Genomic DNA, 25808 nt, shown 5'->3' on the forward strand with positions numbered 1-25808 from the left:
ACCCAACCCCCCCCCCCCCCCATGGCCACCAAACCATGGCCCCAAGAGCCATGGCCACAGGGTTCTGGAACCCCTCCAGGCATGGGGGCTCCACCACCTCCCTGGGCAGCCTCTGCCAGGCCCTGACCACTCCTGCACCAAGGACATTTTCTTTCCTCTCCAACCTCACCCTCCCCTGGCACAATTTCAGGCCAGTTCCTCTCCTTCCATCACCTGAGACTAGGGAGAAGAGGCTGACTGCAACCTCCCTGCAGCCTCCTCTCAGGGAGCTGCAGAGGGCAGTGAGGTCTCCCTCAGCCTCCTCCAGGCTGAACACCCCCAGCTGCCTCAGCCCTGCTCTCCAGGCCCTTCCCAGCTCTGCTGCCCTTCTCTGGCCCTGCTCCAGTCCCTCAATGACCTTCTGGGAGTGAGGGCCCAGAACTGAAGGCAGTGCTCAAGGTGTGGCCTCCCCAGTGCCTGGCGCAGGAGCAGGACTAAAACACAAGGCTGAGATACTCACAGGTCACCTCAGATCTAAACCATTATTCACTGAGGGCGTGGGAGCAGGGAATCTGCAGAGCCTGCTGAAGGCTGCTTGGTGAGTCAAGGCCTGAGAGCTGCCAGGCGCGGCCAGGGCGACCCCACACGGGACAGAGGAGCGCTCACAGGCTGCGAGGCCCCGCGGCAGGGCTGTGACAGCACGCCGCAGAGGCGGGAGCGCCGCCGCCGCCTGCGGAACGGCCTCGGGGCCTGCGGGCGGGGCGGGCAGCGGAGGCGGACCGGGGTAGGCCTCACAGGCCCGCACTGCATCTCCCGGCATGCCGCGGGGCGGGCGCCGCCGGAACCGGAAGTTGCCCTGCGCCGCTTCCGGTGCTGTGGCTCTCGGCGGGCTGCTGAGGGGAGTCGGCACAGGTAACCGCTGCGGGGAGGCAGGCAGGCAGGGAAGGAAGAAAGGAGGGAGGGAGGGAAGGAGGCTGGCTGGCTGGCTGGCTGTGGTGGTTCCCTCCTGGTAGCGGCTGCCGCCGGGGCGCTGCGCCAGGACAGGCCTCGTGTCGGCGGGCTGTCCCGGGCAGCCGAGGGCCAGGTGGCCGAGCGCCAGGGCCGCCTCGCCGCAGGGCCGCCTGGCCTCCGGGCCGCCTCGCCGCAGGGCCGCCTCGCCGCAGGGCCGCCTGGCCGCAGGGCCGCCTGGCCGCAGGGCCGCACCGGGCAGCGCCGCACCGGGCAGCCCTCCCCGGGCAGCCCTCCCCGCCTTGCTTTTGTAGCTAATGACAGCGTAAACCCCGCTGAGGCAAGGGAACCACACGGTAGGCCTCCGAAGTGGGCCCGAGGGAGGGAGGTTATACACTAGGAGGCTTTAACCCTCTCTGTTTGGCGCTCAGGCCTTCTGTTTTTTGAGGAGGCTCTTTTGATAACGGAACTGCTGGCTTGCTGTGAGGGGTTTAGCGGAGCGTCGGGCCTGCTGCGGACTGGCCGGTCAGAGTCTCCTGTGTGCAGCCTCACGGAGGGGAGCGCTCCGCGTTGAGCTGTGGAGGTCCTTGAGAGGCTGAGGAAGGGCTGGAGTTTGTCCTTCGGCAAAGTCGCTGCGGAGCCGCCGTGTTCTGCACGCTTTTTGTGTGTTAGTGAGCTTCCAGGGACGAGTGAGGAGCAGCTCTGTGGGTGCTGTGTGGTGCTCACTGACTTAAGTAGCATTTGCCCCGAGTGAAGAACGTGATGAATAATTATTTGTGGGAGTTGGCAAATGCACACTTCTGGTGACCTTCTGAAGTGCTAAATGTGAAGCAGGCTCAAGGATGTCTTGAGTCCTTCTTTTTGTGTTCTTTATCTCTTTCAACTGCCTCTAAGCATCACTGTAAGATGCTCTTCAGAGCTGTTTGTTTTGCTCAGTAGACAAGGAAATCCGAAGGCATTTCTGTGTCTTTCTGCTCCTGTGAAACCTGGGGTAATATTTAAGGTGTTCTAAATGGTTTGGGGGACAGATGAAACCACCTGCATGTAGAGAGGCTGCCCAGGGAGGTGGTGGAGTCCCAGTCCCTGGAGGTGTTCAAGACACCCGGTGGCCATGGCGGGGTTGGGTTGGACTGGCTGACCTTGGAGGGCTTTTCCAACCCATCCAATGGTGTGGTCCTCCAGCAAGTGGTACTTACAAGCAGCTGTGTTTTGGTTCTGGGTGGTGATGTTTACATTTGGAAGAGGGAGAGCATGTTTCAGGAGTAATTCTGTGGAGCTTGCAGGAAGGAGGATGTAAAGCTTAGGTGGGGGAGGAGCGGTGGACAAAGCATGAGAAGGGAGAGAGTTTGGAAGTTGGTGATGTTGGTTTATAGAGTGCCTCAGTAAAGAAAGGTTTGTAGCACCTTTGACTGTTAAGGTGCCAGCATCTTAAGTAAAAAGAAGGCCAGGCTGGAAGGGACCCCCAGGGTCACCTGCTCCAACCTGCTGAGGACTCCCAGGCGCCTGACAGACGATGGAGGATGTCCTGCGTCGGTTCCATTCACCCTGAAGCTACTCAGCAAATCACATTGCCAGCCTCCTGTGCCATGAAGAGTTGTCCAACTGCTTTCTTTCAGAGGGCATCCTGCACAAAACAGGACATGGTGTCTGAGTGAGCTCCAGCTTGCCCAGGACTGGTTTCCTCTCTGCTGCCAGCATGGCAACATCCCTCAGAGCCCTGCGGTCCAGGCTCCTGTGGGCGCACCCAGCGGCGCCCTGCCAGCAGGCCCCGCGGCAGAGTGAGTAGCTCTGGCACTGCAGAGGTTCTGCATGGAGAGGTGTTCCCTGAGAGCCTCTCTCCTCTGCTGCTTGAAGGAAGGGAAGCAGGGAAGGGGAGTGGTTTGGGGGTTTTAATCCTGTGTTCTCTGCCAGTTGTTAAAGGCCTGCACCTTGGGAGGTTTAGGCTGGAGGTGAGGAGAAAGTTCTTCCCAGGGAGAGTCGTTGGCCACTGGGATGTGCTGCCCAGGGGGGTGGTGGAGTCCCTGTCCCTGGAGGTGTTCAGGAGGGGATTGGATGTGGCACTTGGTGCCATGGTTTAGTCAGGAGGTGTTAGGTGGACTTGATGATCTCTGAGGTCTTTTCCAACCTTATTGATTCTGTGATACCTTGCTTTGTGTCCTTGGCTTTTGAAGCATCCACAGTCCTCTGATGTGATGCTTCTCTGCTTGATCACTGAACTAGCTAGTAAATGCTGCCCCTCTTGCCACTGAGGCTATTTGGAGATGGACATTTAGTGATTCTTGTTCAGGCTTACATGGTGAGGAGAGGCTACAGTAAAATCTCCCTACTTAACAAACAGAGGAGGCCACAAAGATGATCAGAGGGCTGCAGAGCCTCCCTTATGGGGACAGGCTGAGAGAGCTGGGGCTGTTCAGCCTGGAAAAGAGAAGGCCCCAGGGAGACCTCAGAGCTGCCTTGCAGCACCTGAAAGGGATCCAGGAGAGCTGGGGAGGAACTTGAGACAAGGGCTGGGAGTGCCAGGATGAGGGACAGTGGCTTTGAGCTGGAAGAGAGGAAGAAATTATTCCCAGTGTGGGTGGTGAGACAGTGGCACAGGTTGCCCAGGGAGGCTGTGGCTGCCCATGCCTGGGCATTACTGGTTTTCATGGGGTTTTGTTGGGTTTTGTCTTGCAGGTGGAGCTGTGGCTCATGCTTGCCATAAATCTACCTACTCTGTTCTCCCTGAAGACTACAACTGGTAATTCAGACTGCTTTGCTCTGTGTCCTCCTGTGTCCTGCCTGTGCCAGGGCTGCTTCCTCTGCCCTGATGCACTCATGTGATGGCATCAGACACATCACCTGCCAGCCTGGCACCCATGCAGCACCATGGCAGTCAGCATTGTCAAGTTGGGCTGGCTGTGCTTTCAAACAAGTGTCATTAAAAGCCCTACAGGACTCCTTTTAAAGCTGTCACTGAGCACAGTGCCACTCAGCTCTTGCTTGTGGGAGAGCAGAAGCAGCTAAGGGCAGTCACTTTCACTGATGCTTGCTGAGACACTCTCCAGGTGTCTGTGCTGCTGCATGGGGGACTTGGAACCACAAAAGATGATCCCAATGTAGTGAGGAACTCAGCACCTGTGTACTGTCTCATGGAAGTTAGGAAGGAAGGAGGTGAGAAGAGAGTTCTGCTCCCTCAGGAACCTCCCAGCAGGATGTTTTAGTTCATTGTGCTCATCATATTTACAGTAAGCTCTTTAGAGTGAGGGTTGTGAGACTCTGGCACAGGCTGCCCAGGGAGGCTGTGGCTGCCTCCTGCCTGGAGGGGTTCAAGGCCAGGCTGGATGAGGCCCTGAGCAGCCTGGGCTGGCAGAGGTGTCCCTGCCCATGGCAGGGGGTTGGCACTGGATGAGCTTTAAGGTCTGTTCCACCCCAAATCATTCTGTGACTCTTTTAAGAGATGTAAGAGCTGGAAGCCCTGAGCTTGGCTTCCTGCTCCTTCTTCCATGGCGCCTAGAGGTCATTGTCCCCATCTCTTGCTACTCTTTTCTGTGCAGTTATTGGAAGTGCTGAAGGTGTTTTTCCAATCTGTAGTTCCAGTTACCTTCAACACTTGGTTTTAGCCTTTTTCCCCCCTCTCAACCAAGAAGAGCCCCAACCAAGCAAGCAAGCATGGCAGGGGCAGTTCAGCTCATGTCTTTGTGACCTTTGTAAGAGATATCTGAAGTCAAAACCTCAGGGTCAGATCTGCTTTTCATGGCACTCAGGCTGCTCAGCACTTCTCTTTAGGCTGGCATTTGGAAATGGCTGTTCCTGAGGACTCTGTGTGGGGTCTGTCTGTCTGTCTGTCTGTTTCCAAAGCAAAGTGGAACTTGCACTGACCTCGGATTTGAAGACAATTGTCTGCTACCACCCCTCGCTGGAGATTCCCTATGAGCACACAAAGGTGAGTCCAGACACAGACATCTCTACTTCTTACTCCTGTGGAGGCAGGAGGAGTTCAGAACTTTGAGTCTTGAGAGCATCTTTGTTGTAACTTGGAAGCCCTGAGCTACTTTCTGGTACCTGATCAGCCTCACTGTCAAGTGAGTGATGGCTCACCTAAATCACCACTTGAGATGATACTGTGCTCAGCTTTGGGCCCCTCCCTCCAAGAAGGACATTGAGTTGCTGGAGCAGGTCCAGAGAAGGGCAACAAAGGTGGGAGAGGGTCTGGAGAACAGGGCTGGGGAGGAGCTGGGGGTGTTCAGCCTGAAGAGGAGGCTGAGGGAGAGCTCATTGCTCTCTAAGCTCCCTGAGAGGAAGCTGCAGTGAGCTGGGGTTGGGCTCTGCTCCCTGGTCTCAGGTGCTAGGAGAGGAAATGACCTGAAATTGTGCCAGGGGAGGCTTGGGGAAGAGAAAATATTTCTGTGGTGCAAGAGTGGTCAGGGCCTGGCAGAGGCTGCCCAGGGAGGTGGTGGAGTCCCCAGCCCTGGAGGGGTTCCAGAGCCCTGTGGCCATGGCACCTGGGGCCATGGTTTGGTGGCCATGGTGGGGTTGGGTTGATAGCTTCACATTTCCTTCACCACTGTGGGTTCAGAGATGCCACCAAAAGTTTAACTGTGGAACTCTTCTCTATCAGTTGTACTTGCCAAGGTGTTCTTTACTCTGATGAAAGTGAGCCTAGATGAACTTTCCTGGCCTTCTCTTCTCCAGCCTGAACCACCCCAATTCTTCCAGCCTGCCCTTGTAGCAGAGGTGCTCCAGCCCTTTCATCATCTTTGTGGCCCTCCTCTGCACCTGCTCCAGCAGCTCTATGTCCCTCTTGTGTTGGAGGTCCTACAGCTGGACCATTCCCCATTAAACCCCTAAAATACTCTGAGCCTGGGTGGTAAATTGATCAGTTGTGTCTCTCAGGAGGAACAGGAGTCAGCAGCTAAGCCAGGGATGGGTTGGAAGGGTGCAAGCAGTTAGTCTCAGGCTGAGAAGCATCATCCTGGTCTTCACAGATGCACAAACAACTAGGAAGTGACATTGTTCTGTGAGGTATAAATCATCTCAGAGCTTTATTTGGTGATGATGGTCGTCACTGAATACATCTCTGAGCAGGAATACCTTGAGTGCTTGTGGATGAGTGGAGCTGAAGCTCATGATTCAGCTGGTGAGTGGTAAAGATGAGATCAGCAGTGCTGATGACAGCAGTGCTGGCTGTAGGGGCAGGGGAATCAGCTGTAGCACCAGTGCTAGACATCTGCTCCGTGGTGGCTGTGCTTGGGGGGTGTCAGTGAGCACCTCTGCAGTTGCAGACACTCTGTTCCTTTGGGGGCAGCTGTTAAGAGTCAGTGGTGTCTGTGGAGCTGGGCCTTGGGGGGCTCTCACAGAAAAGGAGCAAAGGAAGCCCATGCAGTCCTCTCTCTGTAGCCCATCCCGAGGCCAGATCCCGTGGACAACAAGGAGGAGACCTTTGACCAGGTGCTGAAGGCCCGGCTGAGCACGGCGGAGCCAAGGAGCGACAGCGGCCCCACCATGGAGCAGCTCAGCAAGATGTTTTACACCACAAAGCATCGCTGGTACCCTGTGGGGCAGTAAGTGTCTGCAGAGCTGCTGCCCTGGGGGTGCAGGAGGAGCTACAGCAGTGCTCACAGCACTCAGCCTGGCAGTCCTCAGCGTAGGAGACAAGACACTGCCAGCACCTGGGCCCCTGCAGGAGCTGTGCAATGCCCTGTTGTGTAAGGGGAAGGTGGAGTGGGAGAGCTTCGGGAATGCTGCCCCTCTGGGAGCCTCTGCAGGGCTGGGGGGTTGGGGCCTTTTGTTTTGGTGTTTTTCTTGGGGGTTTTTGTGGGGTTTGTTGGTGGCTTTGGTTTCAAAATACAGAACCATAGAATTGGGTTGGAAAAGCCTTCTCTGAGCTCATCCAGTCCCACCAGCAACCCAACCCCCCCATGGCCTTCAAACCGCTTCCCCAGCTGCCATGGCCACAGGTTTCATGAGCACCTCCAGGGCCTGGGACTCCACCACCTCCCTGGGCAGCCTCTGCCAGTCCCTGACCACTCTGGCACCAAAGACATTTTTCTTCATCTCCAGCCTAAGCCTCCCCTGGCACAATTCAGGCCATTGCCTCTCCTATCACTGAGGCTAGGGAGAAGAGCCCAACCCACCTCACTGCAGCCTCCTTGCAGGGAGTCAGAGAGAGCCCCACTCAGCCTCCTCTTCTCCAGACTGAACAGCCCCAGGTCCTCAGTGGACATGACCAAGTGCAGCCTGGACACATGCAGTGTCTGTTCCTTAACTCAGGAAAGACCTGAGGGTGATTTTCAGACTAAAGAATAATAGAGGTGAGAAGTGCTCCTTGGTGTGCCTTGTAGTCCGAAAGCTGGGAGGAGAGATGTGAGGCTGAGCTTAGAGAGGAGATAGATGAATCCAGCTCCACCACTGCAAACAAGTGGCCTTCTGGTTTGTCTTGCTCCATTCCAGTCCCTGTGTTATGCCCTTTGGCAGCTGCTGAGTTACAGCTGTGGAGACTTGATACAGGCAGATCACTTGGGGCTTATTCTGTCCACAGAAAACCTCTGAGTTACTGTTTTTGCTGTAGGTACAGAGGACAAAATGGTAGAACCTCCTCTAGCCAAGGGGTAGCTGTCAGTGTGATGAGCATGAAACAGGAGCTCCATTGTTTTGGGGGGGGCAGTTCAGAGGAAAATAGGGAGCAGTGCTGGTGTGGAGGGCTTGGGGTCAGTACCCTGTGTAATGCTCCCTCAGGCAGAGCTCCTTGAAACATCAAGTCTGTTCTGTAGCAATCCCTGCATCCAAAGGAAAAGCTGGCCATGTAAGGAAATGCACTTCAGACAAAGGATTAAGCACCACCAGCAGCAGCCTGCGTAGCTCCAGCTGGGGAGCTCCAGCTGGGGGGCTGGTCGCTGGGGGGCTGGTCACTGGGGAGCTGATTGGATCACTGCCTGCTTGCAGCAGATGCAGCAGCAGCAACAGGCAGCGTTATGTAACCCCACCAACGACAGGGAGGGCATCTAATGAGGGGTGCTGGCTTCTGCTCCTGCACCCTGTGTAACCTCCAGACCACTCAGCAGGGCAGGGGGGGTCAGGAGAACCACAGACTCCAAAGCTTGCACTCACTGCAGCCCCTTTTCTCTTGCAGGTATCACAGAAGGCGCAGGAATCCTAACCCTCCCAAGGACCGCTAGTGAAGAGGCCCTTGTGGTAGCAGCACCTTGCTGCTGCTCCTGGCTGGCAATAAACAATGGCAGAGGTGCTTGGCAGCTCTGTCACTGCTGGCACTAACCCATCCCTGACTGAATTTGTCTGCTACTTTCTGCTTAAATAGTTGACAGCAAGACAAGAAAACTGCACCCCTGGCCTTAGAGACTTCCCAGTACCTGAAGTGGTCCTGAGAGTGAAGCGTTTCAGGCTGCCTGCTGTGGGTACTGTAACCTTAGGATCTCTTACTGCTTGATTTAATACCTCTCTAAAAGTCCTCTGGGGCTTTGCTTGCTAGCATGCCATTAGGAACTCTCTCAGCCAAGTGTTCCAGTGTTGACCATTTAACTCACAGCTAGCTGAGCTTGATGTGCTCCTGAAAAGAAACTTCCTGCCCTTCCTCTAGTTAGAGCTGAACTGCCAAAGGCAGGCAGTGTGCTACAAGCGGGGGTTTGCCTTTTCTCTCTGCACGCCCCCGGCAGTACCGCCAGGCGGCAGCCTTGCCCACTAACAACTGTGTCTGTCGGAACCCAGAGAGGCTTCGGCTGCATCAGCAGGTTTAAACCGAGAGGCGTGCCTGAGCTGCTCTGTCATTGAGTCTGGAAAGAAACTCCCTGGGAGGTCTGAAAGGGCTTGGAGGCAGAGGTGCTTCTGCAGGACTTGCCTCTTTGCTTGGACCGTGGAAGGTAGTGGAAAGCATCCCTGCCCAGGGCAGGGAGTTGAAACTAGAGGATGTCCAGGCTGCCTGCCACTCCAAACCATTCTGTGAAGAAACAAAAAGCTCCACCCCCCTTGTCTGGACAATGATGAGCCAACAGTGGCTGTGAATAGGACCCAGCTGCCAGCACATCTGTGAGACAATTTCATGTCTTTGTGCTTCAGTTCCTCATGCCCATAATGGAGAGAGCAGTTCCTCACCCATCCCTCCCTTCCTGCTCCCTAGTTACTCAGCCCTGCCTCTAGGAGAGATGCCTTCTCCTCTCTTCACTGTTGAATTTCAGCTGCTGGCTCTGCTGCTGCACTGGAGCACAGCATTTCTGCAGCTCCAGTGCAAGTCTACTATCTGAAGCCACCACTGCATTGCTCTTGGCTCCACTGGGTGTGACTGGAGCTGTTTGCAGGATGGTTTGGGTTGGAAAGGACTTTAAAGATTATCCTGTTCCCACCCTCTGCCGTGGGCAGGGACACCTCCCACCAGCCCAGCTTGCTCAAGGCCTCATCCAGCCTGGCCTTGAACACCTCCAGGGAGGGACATCCACAAACTCCCTGGGCAGCCTGTGCCAGAGTCTCACCACCCTCCCTGAGAAGAATTTCTTCCCAATATCCAGTCTCAACCTGCCCTCCTCCAACTTAAAGCTCACCACAGTTAGGACAGTGTACATCCTAAGGTGGAAGCTGCAGGGCCCAGATCACATCTTTGGTCAATGACTTTGCAGTGCATGGTGCCTGGAGTGCCACTTTATTAAGTACCATGATACAGGTGAGAAGTGACAATACATCCCTAAGATTTTCAGCACCTAGAGGCAGCACAGGAGCTTGGAATGGACAACAGAACTGAGCAACTTTGCCTATTGGCCTTTCTGAACCATCAAGAGAGAAATACAGCAAACAGTTGTGCTCAGAGTTGGCTTTACTGCTTGTCAGGAGGACAAGCAGTCCTGAGTCAGAGGCAGGGAACACTTAAATGAGGCCAGCAAACTGCTACCACAGTTTACAGTTCCTTGGAGCAGAATCTCCCTAATGGCAAAAGGAGAGGTGTCACAGGAAAGAAACAGCCTGGCAGGGCTGGGGCTTAGCAGCTCTCCTGCCAAACCCAGTGACAGCTGACCCATCAAAGTCTCATGGGCAATTTAAATGGACACTGAGAAGTGACTCAGTGTAGGCTACTGCATCGTGTAGGATGAAAACCCAAGTAACAGATGACTTGCAGTATAACCCTGCTGCACAAACCCCTCCTGACCAATGCCACACCATGAAGGTTTCTGCTCTCATGGACAGGTCTCAGCCTCTCAGCTCCTGCTGGCTCTTCTCATCTCTCCCATTTCTGTTGTATTTCTTTAGACAGTTTGCAGAAGTCAGCTGCTTCAGGAGCTCTGCTGGACCAGAGCTGTGCTGCTGCAGTGCTCTTTGCCTTCTGCTTCAGTTGAGACACTGAGGATTTCAGTTGAATCATAAACTAATGCCTGGCAAAAGTCTTCCTTGGCCTGCAGTTAGCTGACAGCTGGGCTGCAGTGGCTTCACCACATCACTTTTGGGCTTTTGTTGTCATTCTGTAATTCTCAGTCTCGACTGGTTTCAATCTGGCTTCATTTGTTACTCCCCAGGCCTGCAGGAGATGGCCACTCTGGGCCCCTCTGAGCACAGCCTTCCTGCTGCAGGCTGGGGAGCAAGCTCAGGCTCTGGCTGCTGCTCCCCACACCTCTGTTACCTTCCCCTGTTCCACCTTGCCCTCTCTTAAAGCAACAGCTCTGGAGGGAGAGTGCACCGAGCCCCGCTCCCAGGGTCACTCCTTGTTGGACTTCAACCTTCCTGCTCTTCTGAACTGGTCAGGCTGGCTGTGCACCCTCAAGCACCACCACATCCCCCAACATGGAATACAAACCCTTTCAGGCTAGGAAAGCATCATCCTCACAGGCTGCAGGGCACTTCCAGGGACGTTCAGAGACTCCAAGCTAAGGGATAGACACAGAACATCAGAATGACATGTTAGGTCTGGGGGGTCACAGAAAAGAGTTCAGGGAGGGGGGGTGAATATAGGAGTCTGCTCTGCAGGGAGCTCTCCCCAGCAATGCCTCTTTGTATCAAGGACTTTTTAGGTCTAGATGTAAGCTTCAAATACAAGCCTGCCCTCTGAAATCAGGTCCGTGGGACCCACACTGGTTTTACAGATGACCTGGACTCAGAGTCTCTTTGTTCAGACTACCAAGCCTGACTGAGTCTGCTACAGGCTTGTCAGATATGCAAACCCAGCAGCTCACACAGGTAATTACTGCTCTCTGAGCAATGTGAATCAACAAGATTGACCAGTCCAGTTTGGATGGATGCCCCAGCTGAGACTCCTGCAGAAACAAAAGGATTTTGCTTCTGGGTGAGCAAACATGCAGAGGAAAAAGTGCATGTCTGTAACTCAACCCCCCTGGATTCGAGAGCAAGCATCTTCAACTGTCCACACTGCAGTAAATGAACCATAGCAGAGGTCACTAAATGTCACTGCTGCAATTCTCAGCCTTCAGAGGATCAAAGAAATCTCAAGTAGTTGAGTCACTTAGCAAAATAATGAGGTGAAAGGCTTTCAGAGTTTTCTGGAGGGGAAGAAACCAACAGCAAGCCAATGAGAGGACACAACTCTCAACATCATCCTTCAGGCATCACTAAGCAAAAATGCTGTGCTTCCATTTCAGGCCTAGTGAAGTGCCAACAGGCGAGAGCAGTGGTGTGAAAACCCAAGGGGCTGGGCTTCACTTCTTCCCAGGACACAGGAGCTTCATTTAAACACAAATGCCACCAGCAAACAAGCTTCTCACTCCATACAGCTCCATACAGCTCCATGCAGCTCCATGCAGCTCCATACAGCTCCATGCAGCTCCATGCAGCTCCATGCAGCTCCATGCAGCCAGCTGTTGCTTTGGGTTGCCTTTCTTCCCCTTTGCAGCTGCACTCCTGTGACAGAGTCCTCCTGCTAGAAATACTCCAGCAGGTCAGCACAGACATTTTTAACAGTCCATCTCCTTACCTGGTGTGCTCTCAGCCCAAGATGTGCTTCAATTTGTTGCCTTCAGAAGCACAAGAGCTCAGCTGTTTGGGGGATTTCATTGTTGCTGCCTCTCTCCCACCAGGCAGCCCAAAGGCATTTCACTAACATCTCCCCAGTACCTCTGACTGAGGAGGAATTTTGACTAGATTGTGAAAGCTGCTAGAAAGAATCTATTGGGAAGTGTTAAGAATAAGAATGCAAATGGAGTGGAAACAGCTGCTATTTACATTCTCTGGACAGAGGATTCCACTCCCTGCTGGATGGGGGTGGGGAATGCCCTTGAAAGAACAAGAAGAAACTGGGGGGGGGGGACTCTGGCTGTAGTGAAAAGCTGTGCAAGGGCCCAAGCTGTGCAAGTGATAGGACTAGGGGGAATGGAATGAAGCTGGAGGTGGGGAGATTCAGGCTAGATGTGAGGAGGAGGTTCTTCACCATGAGAGTGGTGAAGCCCTGGAATGGGTTGTGCAGGGAGGTGGTCGAGGCCCCGTCCCTGGGGGTGTTTAAGAGCAGGCTGGATGAGGATCTGGCCAGCCTGATCTAGTGTGGGGTGTCCCTGCCCATGGCAGGGGGGGTTGGAACTAGATGATCCTTGTGGTCCCTTCCAACCCTGAATGAAACTATGAAGCTGCCAGCTGATAGGCACTGCTATGGCTTCACAGCTTTGCCACCAAGTACCCACCTGCCAGGAGGACTTGTGCAGCTTCCTGCATGTCTTGGAGGAAGAGAAAGGAGAGGCTGAAGGAATGGAGGCTCTGAAAACAAAAGCACAAGAACGAATTCGTGTTTCAGCCTTTTGTGCAGTGGTTAACAAAGAGCCAGGTGTTTCCAGAAACAGCCTGGCAGAACAAAGCCCTCATTCACAACAAGATTTCACTGTGGACTTCTGTTCCTTTGGAAGAATTACAAAAGCTCCTGGAAAATCTGAGTAGCATATTCTAGAGCAGTGTCCCTGCGAGCAGAGGACTGTGCTGGGGGAAAGCAATCACAGTGTGAAAGTTCACCCCTCCCATGAGCCCAGGCTGCATCCTTTCACTAGCCTGGCAGAGCCCCTTCTCCCTGTCCCCTGCACGTGTCCCCTTCACTTACCTGGAGCAGATCTGGCAAGCTCCCCTCCCTCCTGCCCTGCCTGCTTCTCTGTCACACCCCTGGCAGCCACCTAGGGTAAAAGGAGCAGTTGCAGAGCGTCCTGAGGAAAGGTTAGGCATGTTTTGAAACACACAGGACGTGGCCACTCCTCTCCCCTGGAGCAAACCCCCTCAGCCAAGTCAGTGCTAGGAACCTGGGCTGGGGAATTGAAGGTGGGATTGTTGGGTTGAGAAAAGCAGCCCAGCTCACATTCAAGCACAACTGCAACACTTGATTCCTAGAGCCCGTAGTGACTCCCTGCAGGATTAACTGCTTGCCTTGAGAGTGCTTTGTGCCTGCCAGCACAAAAACCTGTCACAACACAGACAAACCAGGGACAGACATTTCACTCTTGTTCCATTTCAGAGACTGACTCTTGCCTGCTGATCTGTCTCAGGCAAATGACAGATCTGATGGCATCCTTTAATTCCTTTCCAGAACAGAGACTGATCTACAGCAGCAGCTTTTGCAGCCTCCTTCCACTGCGTGTGGGGGGCTGCAGAGCTGGGGGGAAACGCTGCTGTGCCTGAGGCATCCTTCTGGATCAGCTTTTTTCCCAGAGGGATAATTTATCCGAGACTTGGGCTCTGAGAAGAAGGCTAAAAATAGCACCCTCCAAATGTTGAAACACAGGGCAGCAGCACTGCGAGGCACCAATGGTGTCTAGCCCAAACTCACACTGTGGAAGAGACTTGGCATGGTCTGCAGTAATTATGGGTATCGTCCCCCCTCCTCCACCCATTGACAAAGGCAGGGAGATAATAAACTTCAGCCAATCTGAGGCTGCTTACAAAGAGCCATCTGTTAATTCTGGTACACGGCAGTAGAGGGCATCTAAGGACTTCCAGTCATATGGTAAGGGATTGAAATCAGATGGCTGAGGGAGTTACTACTCTCATCCCCAACCATTCACCCCACCCTGTGACAGAATTTGCCACCTCATGACAAAACAGCTCAAGAAGCTGCTCCTGAGCGCCTGCAGCTTCGGGCCGCAGCTGGAGCTGGGGTTGGTCTTCACACACGGAGCAGAAAGCAGAGGTTGTTTAGGAAGTGTGTGCTCATTTATCATCCCTTCTGCTGGCAGCAGCCCGGCAGAGGCGGGGAGGGACGGCTCAGGTACAGCACAGGGGGAGACAGCAACTGTCTCAAGAAGCCTCTCCCATTTTGCCTACTACTGCAGTTCCCACAGAGCTGGCAAAGCTTCCCACAGGAGGGGAAAGCAACCCTGGGAATGGGCAGGCAGTGCCAAGAAAGGGGAGCTGCGGACCCATGCTCTTTCCTCAAGCAGGAAGAGCAGCCCTGTGTCTGTTTCCTCTGTTGAGCCCCAAAATGCCAGTCAGTCTGTCTGTCCTGTTTTTCAGTGACATCCTCCCAAGGTGGCAGCCAGGCAGAGGATGATGCCTTGGGCCTTCCTGACAAAGCCAGGCACAAATGAAGAGAGGGAAGGCAGCTGGCAGCTGGCACTGCTCAGACCTGTGTGGCATTGCACGTTCAGCCTCTCTTCATGCTGCAGAGGGGAAAAGCAGCCAAGTGGATCTTGAGCCACAAGCAGGCAGCACCTCAGGAGCAGGTTAAGTTCATTACCTGCCACTAACAATTAACACACTCGTCTGACAAGTGCAGTTGAAAAGCAGCACACACACACACACACACCACGGGCTGTGAGTTTGAAACTGCACAGATGTAGGTCTGTGTGGATTAGCCTGCTACTCAAACTCCTGCAGCCAGCAGCACTCCAGGCCTCATGCTGCAATCTGACAGAGCCTGAGTCTGAAATGTAAAAGTGGCGCATGCCCAGGAAAAGGTTCTACAACTCACTTAATGAGTTTCAGTACTCCTGAAATGATATTCATCTGTCTGCTTTCCATGGCAGCACTTTCAATCATAAACACTTAATTGTAGGAATCCATCCTCAAGGCCAAATAGCTCTGGGTGAATTTAACCATATTTAATGCAAGAAGTAGAACAGTCATTTAAAATTAATCTTCTTCTGATGGAGCCCATTTATGCAGAGACATACAAGCCAGGGGTTTTTCCTTCATCTTCCTTTCACTTTGCACTGAAAACTCTCTCCTCTGGAGATGGCCACTCCATCACCTGTGGTAATCTCCCTTGCTCCTTTCAGAGCCGACTCTGGGCCGACAAAAGAACTTTGATTGCTTATGGATTGGCAGAGGGAGGAGAGCTGCCTACAAGCCTCTGTCAGGGAAACTTTTTTTCACAGACATTACTTGCTCTCTCTCTTTTACTTTGAGAAGTAGGACTCACAACTGGCAAGAAAACATCTCCAGCCTCCTCAGGCCTAAAAGGCTTGTTTTTCCTGGCAGCATCTGGGACAAGAATGTAAGATTTCACAGTGCTCTCAGCTGGGCTATCTCTAGGATTTTTCTAACACACAGAGACAAGAGTGTCCATTTCTCCCCCACTGCAGGCCTTCCAAAAGCCTGCCTGCAGACACGGGGAGGTCTCTGGGTGTATACACACACACACTCCTGCTCGGATACACAGACACTTTCTCTCCTTACAAAAAGAGAGGAAGAAAAGCAAGTAAATAACCCTCACGGTCACAGCATCTTACATTACAATCTGCCTGCTGCACTCCAGAGCCAGTATTCTCCCAGTAACTGTTTCAAATTACTGCTACCAAAGGGGTTCATGCCATGAGTCTTTCTTTTTCCTATCCTGCTCACAAAAAGGAAAGCATGACAGGAAAAAGAGCCCTGTCAAAGCACAAATATTTACAGAGCATTCTCAGGTAACATTCAGCAGTATTTAGCCAGTTCTAGACAGAGTGAAACTGGGTAAGTCACAGAATAATAAAGAGGCAGACCAGAGTTCTGCTGGCTGTAAAGGAGCCCAACACAGTGTAAGGCAAAACCTGCACTGTGGAGGTTCTATTTTTTCATACATGCTTGGTGCCCTTTGCCTCACCATGTCCGGGCATATTATTTTCATTTTAGATTGACTTTAAATTGTGAACTAGAGAGATTGTAGAAGTTTTTCATTCAAGATATTTAATGCAGCCAAGGCCTGTAGATGTTATTGAGTCATCAATAGCATAGATACAAAGCACACGAGAGGAGAGAAGGATTTAAATGCCACCTTTCGTGCTTGCTAGTGACTGTCTGTCCTCTGAACTAAAGGGAATGATCCTTCTCTTTCTTGACTGTCTCTGAAAGAAAATAACCTGGGTGTTGTTTCAAAGTACTGCTCTCTTAGTGCTGCCTCTTGGTCATTTGCTTTTAAATGAGAAGTGCTGGTTTTCTGTCAGAACACCGCTGAATTATTCCCTGAGCTTCTGTTATTCTCCTATAGCACACACCTATTCTCCAGAAAGACAAAGCATTCACATCTGAATAGATAAAACCAGCAGGAAACAAGGTGGCAGCTGGTTGAGAGTCCACTTTTTGGGTATACCACCTAATTTATTTCATCAAAACATTCTGTTCCTCAGGCAGCTGGAAAGAGCAGAGCCATTCCATTTATGAAGACAGCTGCTGGCTTTCTGCTGCATTTATTATGTTTTAGGAACTCTTTGTGAAATGAGCAAACCTCCCTCCTGCCTGCTGAGTGAGAAACCCTCCAAGGGCTCACCTCGGTGGTGGTGTGGAGCTACGAGGAACGTGCTCTACATTTGCTTGAGGTGAAGGCTCAGCGCTCTCCTCTCTCTGCTTGAGAAGCACTGAGATGATCACAGGGCAGGGAGGAAGCCTGGCAGTTACAGGCTGTAATTTCTATCAGGTCAGGTAAACAGCTGTCAAAATATGCTGAATAAACACAGATATGTGCTAAGCAATAGTTGGCCTTTCAGCTGAAGTGGATGTTCTCTGACCCAACGGGATGTCAGGGATAACGGATCATCTCCGCGGCACCTCCAGGAAGTACGGACACGGAGAGCGAGGGAGGGCCCCTTGGATCCCTCCAGGTAGCTGGGTAAGCCTAGCTAAACCAATCAATAAACCCCTGCAGCAAAACAAAGCAAACTGAGCAACATCAGCTGGGCCAAAACTGCATGCCCCCCTCCCCCGGCTCCTGCCCTGCTGTATAAATAACTCAGCCTGCTAGCTCTCCAGCAAATTTGGCAATACTTTTCAGGAACAAAGTGAAAATAACTTCTAGCAGCAGGCTCTTCACGCTGCTGTCACAATCCTGCTACCTCCCTCCTTGGTCACAAAAGGGATTTTTGGCTAAGTGAGAAACAAAATGTAAATAAATCAATTCATCCCTCCCCTCCTCTTTTTTTTTTAAGCACCTATCTGTCCGAGAGCAGCTCAGGCAGAGAAGAGATCCTGCCTGGGATTTTCAACAGCTCCTAACGTTGAGGGTTTCAGTACCAAGATAAATCTCAACTGAAAAGCTTGGCTGTGTGGATGATACACTGCCCAGAGCAGAGCACTCACCCACAGCATAAAGAAGCTGGAAAAGAAATCAAGGGATTCCTCAACTTTGTGCCTTTCACCTCCGGTCAGATGATACATCTCTAACACCGGCTCAGGAGCACCCATGGCTGTACACACAGACACTATTTGTCCCCCAAATGGACAGGCTTCAGGCAAGCAAGGACTTGGTTTCAGCTGCATATACAAATTTCAAATCTCCATGTGGTGAATGAGTTTTCTGCTTCGTTTCAGCCTCTCTCTTTAGAATTGCTGTCTGTTACGTGGCAAATTAAAGAGCCCGAGTGTGCTCACCCGACGGAAGGCTAAGCTATCAGTCCTCTTTTCTCTTGCTCCATTCCATATCTCTCTCCTAGTCCACTATAACTTTTGTACAGTAAAAAAATAACCCAAACAAAACCCCCACAAAAAAAGCCCCAAACTTAAGGCAGAGTACAGCTATCAAACATCCTAATGCTAGAGAAGCTAAAAAGTAGCTTACAGTAGTTTCCTGCACCACGTGTGACCCATAATCCCCAAAGTAATTTAATTTAATCACCTTTTCTCACTCCTGATTTTTTTCCCTCTTCTCCCTGTGCCTTTGTGAAAGGCTCACCCAGCCAGAGCAGGAGCCCAGCTCACTAACACTGCTGGAGGAAAAGAGCGAGCTGCTAACCCGTGCCACCCAGCCCTGTCGTGCTGACGGAAGCCTCCTGCCAGAGAATAAAGGTAACTGGAAACCCAAGCACTCTCGAGAGGTGCCAAAAGCAGCACTTAGAGATTGATTTGCAGTTTTTGAGTTGGATTTTCATGACTCTTGTAAATCTATCAGATCTTTAGGGCCGTTTTTAAAAGACACCAACTTCTCATACATAAATAAAACTCAGAGAGCTGTGTTCAGCTGGGACCCTGCTGCTATACTGCCTATTTCATGTTTTATGCTACCTCTTTCATAACAATATCACGTTATAAGCAAGCAACATTTATTACATTCTTCTGCTCTTGTTTCTTGCTCACCACATAAATCAGGGTCTTCCTCTCTCTGCTTTTAGAGCAGCTAGCTGTGGTTTCAGAAACAAATTATTATGACTTCAAGTGATGAATAAAGAGCAGAAGCAAAGGAAGTCTTGAGATACTATCCACATAAAAATGCCATTAATAAATAACATGGGGCAGGAGAACTCTCGAGCAAAGCTGTACAAAAGCAGCTCTGCAGCCTGGCAAGATGCATTCCATTTCTCCCAGACGAAGCGGGGAACTTTAAAGGAACAGCCCTAATTTGAACACTATCATCTCCAAATAACCTCAATTTGAGGAAGAGCTCTGTGTCTGCATGTGCATACACAAAGTTATTTTAGTAAGAAAAACAGACCTGCCTTCCCTTTCTTTTTCTGTGCTGCTGTTGCTGCTCTCCTGGACACAGCAAAGCCCGTGCAGCACTGGAAAAGTAAATCAGATTTTATGCAAGACCTTGCATCGTTGGCAGAGCTGTTAACTGAGCTGCAAAGGAGACAGAGAGATCCTGCCTCCTCTCCGCAGCTACACAACGAAAAATCAGTAGGGACTGCACCGAAGTCACCGAGGGCTGGGTCTGAGACTGCACCGAGGAAAACAGGAACAGTAATGACCTTCAAGATTTAAACTGTTCTAATGCATTTCTGAGAATGCTTAAGCAAGAAATCCCAAGGTTGGGGTTTTGTTTTTTTGTTGTTTGGGGTGGGGTGTTTTTCCCCTTTTCTTTTTTGTCCCCCCTCAGACCTCATTTTAAATCTGCAGTGTGTCAGTGATTACAGCCACCCTTGTCCATCAGCTGGAGAAATTCAATTCAAAAGCACCCAAGCATTGCAAGCAGATTAAACCAGAGTGACCAATTCACTTAGCAAAGTAATGCTTTGTTTTTTTTTTCCTCAGATGAATCTGCTTAATTAACTAAAAAATATATATATAGAGAGAGAAATATAAATGTGGTATTTAAAGGGAACTATTAATTGCAATACTCTGCACTCACCCCCGATGTATAAAAATTATCAATACTACCTAATACAAAAGTTTTCAAGAACTATCTTGAAAAATCTTGAACTATCTCTAAATATATATATCGATATAATTTTTTTTTTTAAGAAACGTTGAATTTGAGGAGTTTCTGGAGGGCAGGACCCAGGTGCCTGAGCCGGGCAGCAGCCAAACCATCCAGCCTGATACATATTCATTGCTCTCGTCCATAACAAAGGCTCCCCCCGGGTTTTTAAAGCGATTATTTGGTATTATTTCCTATGTATTCACTATGTTTGCTTCCTGAGGACTCCAGGCACCTCTGAACCCTCCTGCTGCTCCAGGCGCTCCCCCCCTAACGCCGCCGTGGAACGGGCAGGGGGGACCTGACCTGCGGACAAGGGGAGGGCTGAGGCTGATCGGGAGACTTTTCCTTTGTTTCTCTTTCCTCTCTCTTCCTCGGTTTCTATTTTTTTTCGCCCCCCCCGTTCCTTTCCTTTCCGTTCCCAAGTCGGCAGAGGCCGCCCCCGGGGCCAGCCTGGGAGGGCTGCTGGCGACCGAGCAGCGCCCGCGGCGCGGTCACTCTTTGGGCTGACAAACCAGCCCCGGGGCGATTTTACATACACAAAGAATGAAATAAATAATAAAATAAAATTATTTTTAAAAAATAATAAATAAAATCCCTAAAACAAAACAACTACCGGAGGGCCGGGGGGGCGGATCGGCGCGCCCAGCGGCGGGGAAGGGCTGTGGGCAGCAGCGAGGAATTCGGTGCCCGAGGGCGAAATGGGGAGGGGGGGGTGGGGGGGTGGAGACCAGGGTGGGGTGTCCCAGGAGCTTCAGTCCGCCGCCAAGTCCCTGGCACCAGAGCTGCTGGCAGCGGCCCCCGCCGCGCTCCCGGCCCGGAGGGCGCGCTCCCTTGCCGCATTCAGGTGCCCGCGGCCGCCGGCGCCGGACAGGCCGAGCACCCCCCCCCCCTGCCCTCATCCTGCGGCGGCGGCGGCGGAGGCGGCCGGGGGCAGAAGGGGGGGGGGGGGGCCTCGCGCTCCCGCGCTTACCTCAGGAGGTGCCGCGCGGCCCGCGCGCGGGCGGCCGTTGGAGCCTCTGCCGGCGGGGCCGTGCCTCGCGGGGCGGCGCGCTCCAGCGGCCGCCCGCGCGCCGGTCCCTCAGCGGCCTCGGCCACTGACCTGCCGCTGGCCGCGCGTCCCCCGCGGCTCGGCGGGCGCGGGAGGGGGAGGAGGAAGGGCGGGTGGGCCCGGCGGGGGGAAAGGCTTAGGCGAGCGCTGCCCCGGCGTGACAGGGGCGGCGGCTCGGTGCGGCGGCCCCGGCTGGCCGCGATCGCGGTGGAGGCGCCGGAGCGGGTCCTGTCACATGATGCGGTTCCTGGAAAGTTCCTGGAAAGCAGCCTTTGTATGTAGCCATCTCGGGAAGGGGGAGCGGTGGGGGCAGGATGCCCTCGCCTCGCAATCAAAGGCGAACAGACCGCCCGCGCCGGGGAGAGGGAGGGAGCGGAGGGTGTTGTTTCCCAGGAGCACCATCCTCCTCCTCCTCCTCCTCCGGCAGCGGCACTGCCTGCCCGCGCGCGGCACCGGCGCTGCTCCCCGGCGGCGCCTGCCGCTGCCGCGGCCCTCGCGGCCCCTCCGCGCCGCCAGCAGCGCGAGCAACCTGACCGCCCCCCCCCTCAGGCGGCGGCAGCGGCGGCGGCCCCGCGCCGCGTTCCGCCGCGCCTGGGTGAGTCCCGCCGTCCCCGTCCCTCCCTCCCGCGCTGCCCTGCGCCTCCGCGAGAGCGGGCAGCCAGCCGCCCTGCGCCCGGGACAGGGCTGCTGCGAGGCGGGATGAAGGCTCCCCCGAAGCCGGCGGCAGGCTGCTGGGGCGCTCCCCGTCCCCGCCGCAGCTCACGGCTGCCACCGCCTCGCACACCCTCCCGGCCCCCGCCGAGCTCCCGCGGGCGGCAGCACCCGGCGGCCAGGCGCTGTCGGCGTTCCCCCTTCTTCGCAAGGGGTCGCGCCCGGGCAGCGGCGGCCGGCGGATTCCACCTGCGCTCGGGGCTTGGCGGTCGGCGGCCCCGCGCCCGCAGCCGCTCCGCGGGCAGCGCACCTGCGCCCGGCCCCGAACCGGCAGCCGGGGAGGCGCGGGGCTGGGCTCTGCTGGGGGGCAGCCGCCTCTGCTGCGACAGGCACCCGGCAGAGCAACCTATCAGCTGCCGCTGAAGTTGAATTTGGGAAAGTTTCCGACTCCGCCGCCTCTCTTGCGACGGGAGGCGCCGCCTCGGCACCGCGCGCACCTGGGCTCTGCCGGGGGCGCCAGCACAGGCTGGGGGGGTCCGCATCTTCCCTGGGAGAACCTCCCGCGCCCGGCCGTCTGGGCTCCCCCGCTCCGGTGCTGCCCGGCTCCGTGTCGCTCCCGGCGCGGCAGCGAGAGGCTCTTTGTGTCCCTCCTCTTCGTTTCAGCCGAGCGGAAAGATTCTTTTTCCTTTTTTCTTTTTGTTTTTTTTTTTTTTTTTAACAATATCAGCATTTAATGGAACGGGAAACGCACATTTCCTGCCCCGCGCTAAATATATCGCGCCCTTCACGGCGCTGCCCCTTTCCGCACCCAAGAGGCCAGCGAGCCCCGGAGCCGGCACTGCCTGCGCGCACTGCCTGCGCGCCCTCCCCGCAGCCGCTCGCTCACGCCGCTGCCCGGGGGAGGTTCGTTCCCGCTCCCAGAGCCTGCCGTGCGCCGGGCTCCCGTTCCTAGAGGTACGACCTATCGAATGACCTTACTGAAAGGCAAGCCGTGCCGTGCCGTGCCGTGCCGTGCCGTGCCGTGCCGCGCCGTTCGTACGCGCTGCAGCGTGCGGCCCGGGACCTGCCCCGCTCCTTGGTTACAGACCCCCCACCCCATACCTTTACGTGCTCGGCTCGCCCCCCACGACCTGCCCCTTCCCAAACGCACTCTCCCCAGCGCTGCCGGCTAGGGTTTGGCTACCCCGGCCGAGGGAGCGGCGCATCTGCGGGCTTGCCCTTGCGATAAAGCGAGATCACCTTGGCGGAGCGCTGCCTCTGCTTCGCCCCCGGCGGAGAGGAGCCGGGGAAGGGCTGGGCGGCCGGGGGAGGAGATGTCCCTCCCTCCCTCGCTCTCTCTCCGCCGGGAGGTGATGTCCCTCCCTTCCCGTCTCCGCCGGGAGGTGATCTTTCGCCTCGGGTCCCTCCTCTGGATGCCGGGAAGTTCCGAAGCGGGAGCGCCAGAACGGCACGGGGCTGCGCCGGGAGCGCCTCTCCTGGGGCTCGCCGCTAACGACTCTCTCTCCCCGCTCGCAGGCTGCGCTTGGGCCGGGGGCCGAGACCATGCGCCCGGCGCGGTGCTGAGTGCCGCGGCGGCGGCGAAGCGGAGTCCTCTCCCAGCGGGCAGCCTCCGACCTGCGTGCGAACGGGGCCGCGCCCGCCGCCGCCGCCCTCCATGACCCTGCGCTCCGCCGGGTCCCTGGAAAGCGCGGAGGGCTCCCGGGAGCGCTGGGGGCACCCCCGGGCAGCGCCGCCTGCTGCCGAGGAGTCCCGTGAGGCGGCGCCGCTGGCCGAGGCCATGGAGGAGCTGCGGCGGGCAGGTAAGCCCGGGCGGCCGGTCGGGAAGCGGGGAGCGCCCGGGGCGGCGGCGCTCGCCAGGGTGCCCGGCTCGCCGCTACCCGCCGGGCCGGGGTCCTGGAGGACGGGGAAGGGTGAGCGGCCGACGCTTGCTGTTGCCGCCCGGCGCTGCGGGGTCGCGGCGGCGGGGGACGGCGGCGGCCGAAGCGAAAGCAGCGCCCGCGCCGGCAGCGCCGCGCCCCGGTGGCAGGCCGGGATCGCCGGCCGGGCGCTGCCGCCGGTCGAGGAGTCCGCGGCGCCGCATCCCTCCCGGCCCGGCGTACCTGCGCTCCGCTCGCCGGCGGAGGGAAGGGCTTTTGTCTTCCTTCGCCTTCCCGTTGGCACCGTAGCCACGCTGCCGAAGTTGCTTTCCTTCCGATTGCTACCGATTGCTAGGGCAAGGCTCCCTTCGCAGCAGCCTACGAGAGACTGACCGAGAGCGGCTGGCAGCTCTGCCTTGCGGCCGCAGCCCCGGCCCCGCAGTGTGCGCGGCGCGGAGCCGCGGGATGCCTCCCGTGGGGTCGCTGCCTTCGGCGCCAGCCCCGCAGGGCGCCGCAGGAAATTTCCTGCGTGTGTCTGCGTGGATGTGAATGCGAAGAGTGCCCTGCAAGGCTCTGACAGGACGAGCCGCATGGTAAAGCAAATGAATTTAAATAGGAAATAATAATGTACACTGCCTGCAGGACTCCAGCTTTCAAATAACAAAGGAAAAGGCTTATTACAAATCTGTCGGCCAAAGAGTAGCTTTTCAAACCAGCCGACAAATGGGAATAAACAACCCCCACGTCTTTGTCTCCTCTTTTAACAGGATGGTACTGGGGCAGCATGACTGTTGCTGAAGCCAAAGAGAGATTACAGGATGCCCCCGAAGGAACCTTCTTGGTTAGGGACAGTTCACATTCAGAGTATCTGCTGACTATTTCGGTAAAAACATCAGCAGGGCCGACCAACCTACGGATAGAATACCAGGATGGCAAGTTTAGGCTGGACTCTATCACTTGTGTCAGATCTAGGCTTAAACAGTTCAACAGCGTGGTGCACTTGATCGAGTACTATGTCCTCATGTGCAAGGACCGAACTGAAACACCTTCCAACGGCACAGTTCACCTTTACTTGAACAAACCTCTCTACACATCTGCTCCATCGCTGCAACACCGCTGCAGAGTAACGATCAACAAATGTACCAACCAGATCTGGGAGCTGCCCTTACCGACAAGACTAAAAGAGTACTTGAGGGAGTACCAGTACCAGGTGTAAATGGCTGTTCTCAAGGACTCTGATGAAGAGTGGCATTTAAATGCAGGTCCTAAAGCCGGCCAAAGAACTGAGTTGTACAACTCGGCGTGGAATTCACTGTCAGAACAGTGGCGGTTCTGGGGCAAAGTTTTTTCTGATTTCAGATGCTACAAAGGGAGACTTTATGTAGAATAATCCCAGCTTGCATCCCTGGGGGTTCGACAAGGTGGCATTCTCATTCTTCAAGGAGAAAAGAAGAAGCCAGGAAGCTGTCCAGACTGTGTTGCTTTGTCAGTGGCATCAAACCCTGCACTAACTATCAAAGGCTAGCTGGTGGGACTGGGAGGGACTGCAGGACTGCTCAGAGGTGTTTGTCCGATTCCAAGATTAACGTGGTGCTGGTGTTCCTGAAAGCTTAACTGGATCACACTGTGATAATCTTGCCAAAGTTATGCAACTAATCAAATCCAGTCAAAGAAAAAAGGCAAACATGTAGTTATTTTTTATTGAAGTCTAATTCTTGTGCTTTTCTGCAAGCAAAGGAGTACTGTAAGCAATCAGTTGAAAACACTCTGTGGTTTTCTTTTTGATTCCTCCCCAAGTTCTCTACAAGCTGACCTTAAGGAGAAATGCCACAATCCAGTCAGTATGTTGCTGATTCTACCAGCCTGGTATCCCAGAGTCTTTAACACCTTCACATCTTCCCAGTGGTGATATATCCATGTTATTACTACTCCAGCCTCTTTTGCTTGAGGCTTTTAGGGCTGTTACTCTGCAGGCATTCCCAATGTCAAAAACATGGATATCAGCAGTTAGCAGCTGTCTTCTACAGTGTAGAATGTTTTTTCTTCAGCCTCTTTCCCAACATGTGGGGAAATAGAATTTGAGGGGGTTTGGTTGGTTTGTTTCATTTGGGGGGTTGATTGTTTTGGTTGGTTTGTTTCATTTTGGTTGGTTTGTTTCATTTTGGCTTTTGGTTGGTTGGTTTATTTTGACTTTTGTTTCATTGTTTTGTTTCATTTAGACTTTTGTTTGGTTGTTTTGTTTCATTTTGGCTTTTGGTAGTTTTGTTTTATTTTTACTTTTGTTTCATTGTTTTATTTTGGCTTTTGTTTGGTTGTTTTATTTTGCCTTTTGTTAGGTTGTTTTGTTTCATTTTGGCTCTTGGTTGATAGTTTTGTTTTATTTTTACTTTTGTTTCATTGTTTTGTTTTATTTTGGCTTTTGTTTGGTTGTTTTGTTTCATTTTGGCTTTGGTTGTTTTGTCTTATTTTGACTTTTGTTTCATTGTTTTGTTTTGCCTTTTGTTTGGTTGTTTTATTTTGCCTTTTGTTTGGTTGTTTTGTTTCATTTTTTGGCTCTTGGTTGGTAGTTTTGCTTTATTTTTACTTTTGTTTCATTGTTTTATTTTATTTTGGCTTTTCTTTGGTTGTTTTGTTTCCCTTCGGTTTTTGTTTGGGTTTTGGTGGATTTTTGTTTCATTTGGGGTTTTTGTTTCTTTGGGTTTGTTTTGGGGTATTTGTTTGTTTGTTTGTTTGTTTGTGGAAGGTTTTTGGGTTTCTTTTCCTCTCATTCACCACTGTAGCTCTCAGACTATTACTCAATAAAGTCAGCCAAATTGCACAACAA

General features: G+C 53.8%; 2 protein-coding genes and 1 long non-coding RNA gene across 8 annotated transcripts; 2 read left to right on the forward strand and 1 right to left on the reverse strand.

The window, feature by feature from the left end:
* Positions 1 to 493: 493 nt before the first annotated feature.
* MRPL42 (mitochondrial ribosomal protein L42) lies at positions 494 to 8182 on the forward strand. Of its 2 annotated transcripts, none has more exons than XM_068142835.1 (6): positions 494 to 577; positions 2544 to 2705; positions 3601 to 3664; positions 4765 to 4849; positions 6304 to 6467; positions 8036 to 8182. In XM_068142835.1, exons 2-6 carry the CDS (start codon positions 2624 to 2626, stop codon positions 8079 to 8081), a joined length of 441 nt encoding a protein of 146 aa, XP_067998936.1. In that variant the 5' UTR covers positions 494 to 577; positions 2544 to 2623; the 3' UTR covers positions 8082 to 8182. The 2 variants fall into 2 exon arrangements, with proteins under 2 accessions (XP_067998936.1, XP_067998935.1); XM_068142834.1 differs by lacking the exon at positions 494 to 577 and adding an exon at positions 806 to 891.
* On the reverse strand, positions 1515 to 20470 carry LOC137443268 (uncharacterized). Of its 3 annotated transcripts, XR_010987839.1 has the most exons (5): positions 20400 to 20454; positions 12935 to 13004; positions 12528 to 12600; positions 10697 to 10766; positions 1515 to 2551 (listed from the first exon to the last, which is right to left on the reverse strand). It is a non-coding gene; the product is annotated as an uncharacterized lncRNA (long non-coding RNA). The 3 variants fall into 3 exon arrangements; XR_010987840.1 differs by lacking the exon at positions 12935 to 13004 and having other exon boundaries at positions 20400 to 20470; XR_010987838.1 differs by lacking the exon at positions 20400 to 20454 and having other exon boundaries at positions 12935 to 14389.
* Positions 20471 to 20611: 141 nt separating this feature from the next.
* On the forward strand, positions 20612 to 25808 carry SOCS2 (suppressor of cytokine signaling 2). 3 transcript variants are annotated; one of them, XM_068142830.1, is made up of 3 exons: positions 20612 to 20751; positions 22644 to 22927; positions 23752 to 25808. In XM_068142830.1, the coding sequence occupies exons 2-3, from the start codon at positions 22783 to 22785 to the stop codon at positions 24198 to 24200; spliced, it is 594 nt and encodes a 197-aa protein (XP_067998931.1). In that variant the 5' UTR covers positions 20612 to 20751; positions 22644 to 22782; the 3' UTR covers positions 24201 to 25808. The 3 variants fall into 3 exon arrangements, with proteins under 3 accessions (XP_067998931.1, XP_067998933.1, XP_067998932.1); XM_068142832.1 differs by lacking the exon at positions 20612 to 20751 and adding an exon at positions 22066 to 22082; XM_068142831.1 differs by lacking the exon at positions 20612 to 20751 and having other exon boundaries at positions 22442 to 22927.

Source organism: Melanerpes formicivorus, unplaced genomic scaffold, assembly GCF_026170545.1.
Source record: "Melanerpes formicivorus ecotype bairdi unplaced genomic scaffold, bMelFor1.0.p_v2 SCAF_8, whole genome shotgun sequence".
NCBI lineage: Eukaryota > Metazoa > Chordata > Aves > Piciformes > Picidae > Melanerpes > Melanerpes formicivorus.

Coding starts and splice junctions, on each gene's coding strand:
- SOCS2 (XM_068142830.1), top strand. CDS start 22,783: ATGACCCTGCGCTCCGCCGGGTCCCTGGAAAGCGCGGAGGGCTCCCGG. Junction 22,928..23,751: donor GGAGGAGCTGCGGCGGGCAG/GTAAGCCCGGGC, acceptor CTCTTTTAACAG/GATGGTACTGGGGCAGCATG.
- MRPL42 (XM_068142835.1), top strand. CDS start 2,624: ATGGCAACATCCCTCAGAGCCCTGCGGTCCAGGCTCCTGTGGGCGCAC. Junction 3,665..4,764: donor CTCCCTGAAGACTACAACTG/GTAATTCAGACT, acceptor CTGTTTCCAAAG/CAAAGTGGAACTTGCACTGA. Junction 4,850..6,303: donor TTCCCTATGAGCACACAAAG/GTGAGTCCAGAC, acceptor CTCTCTCTGTAG/CCCATCCCGAGGCCAGATCC.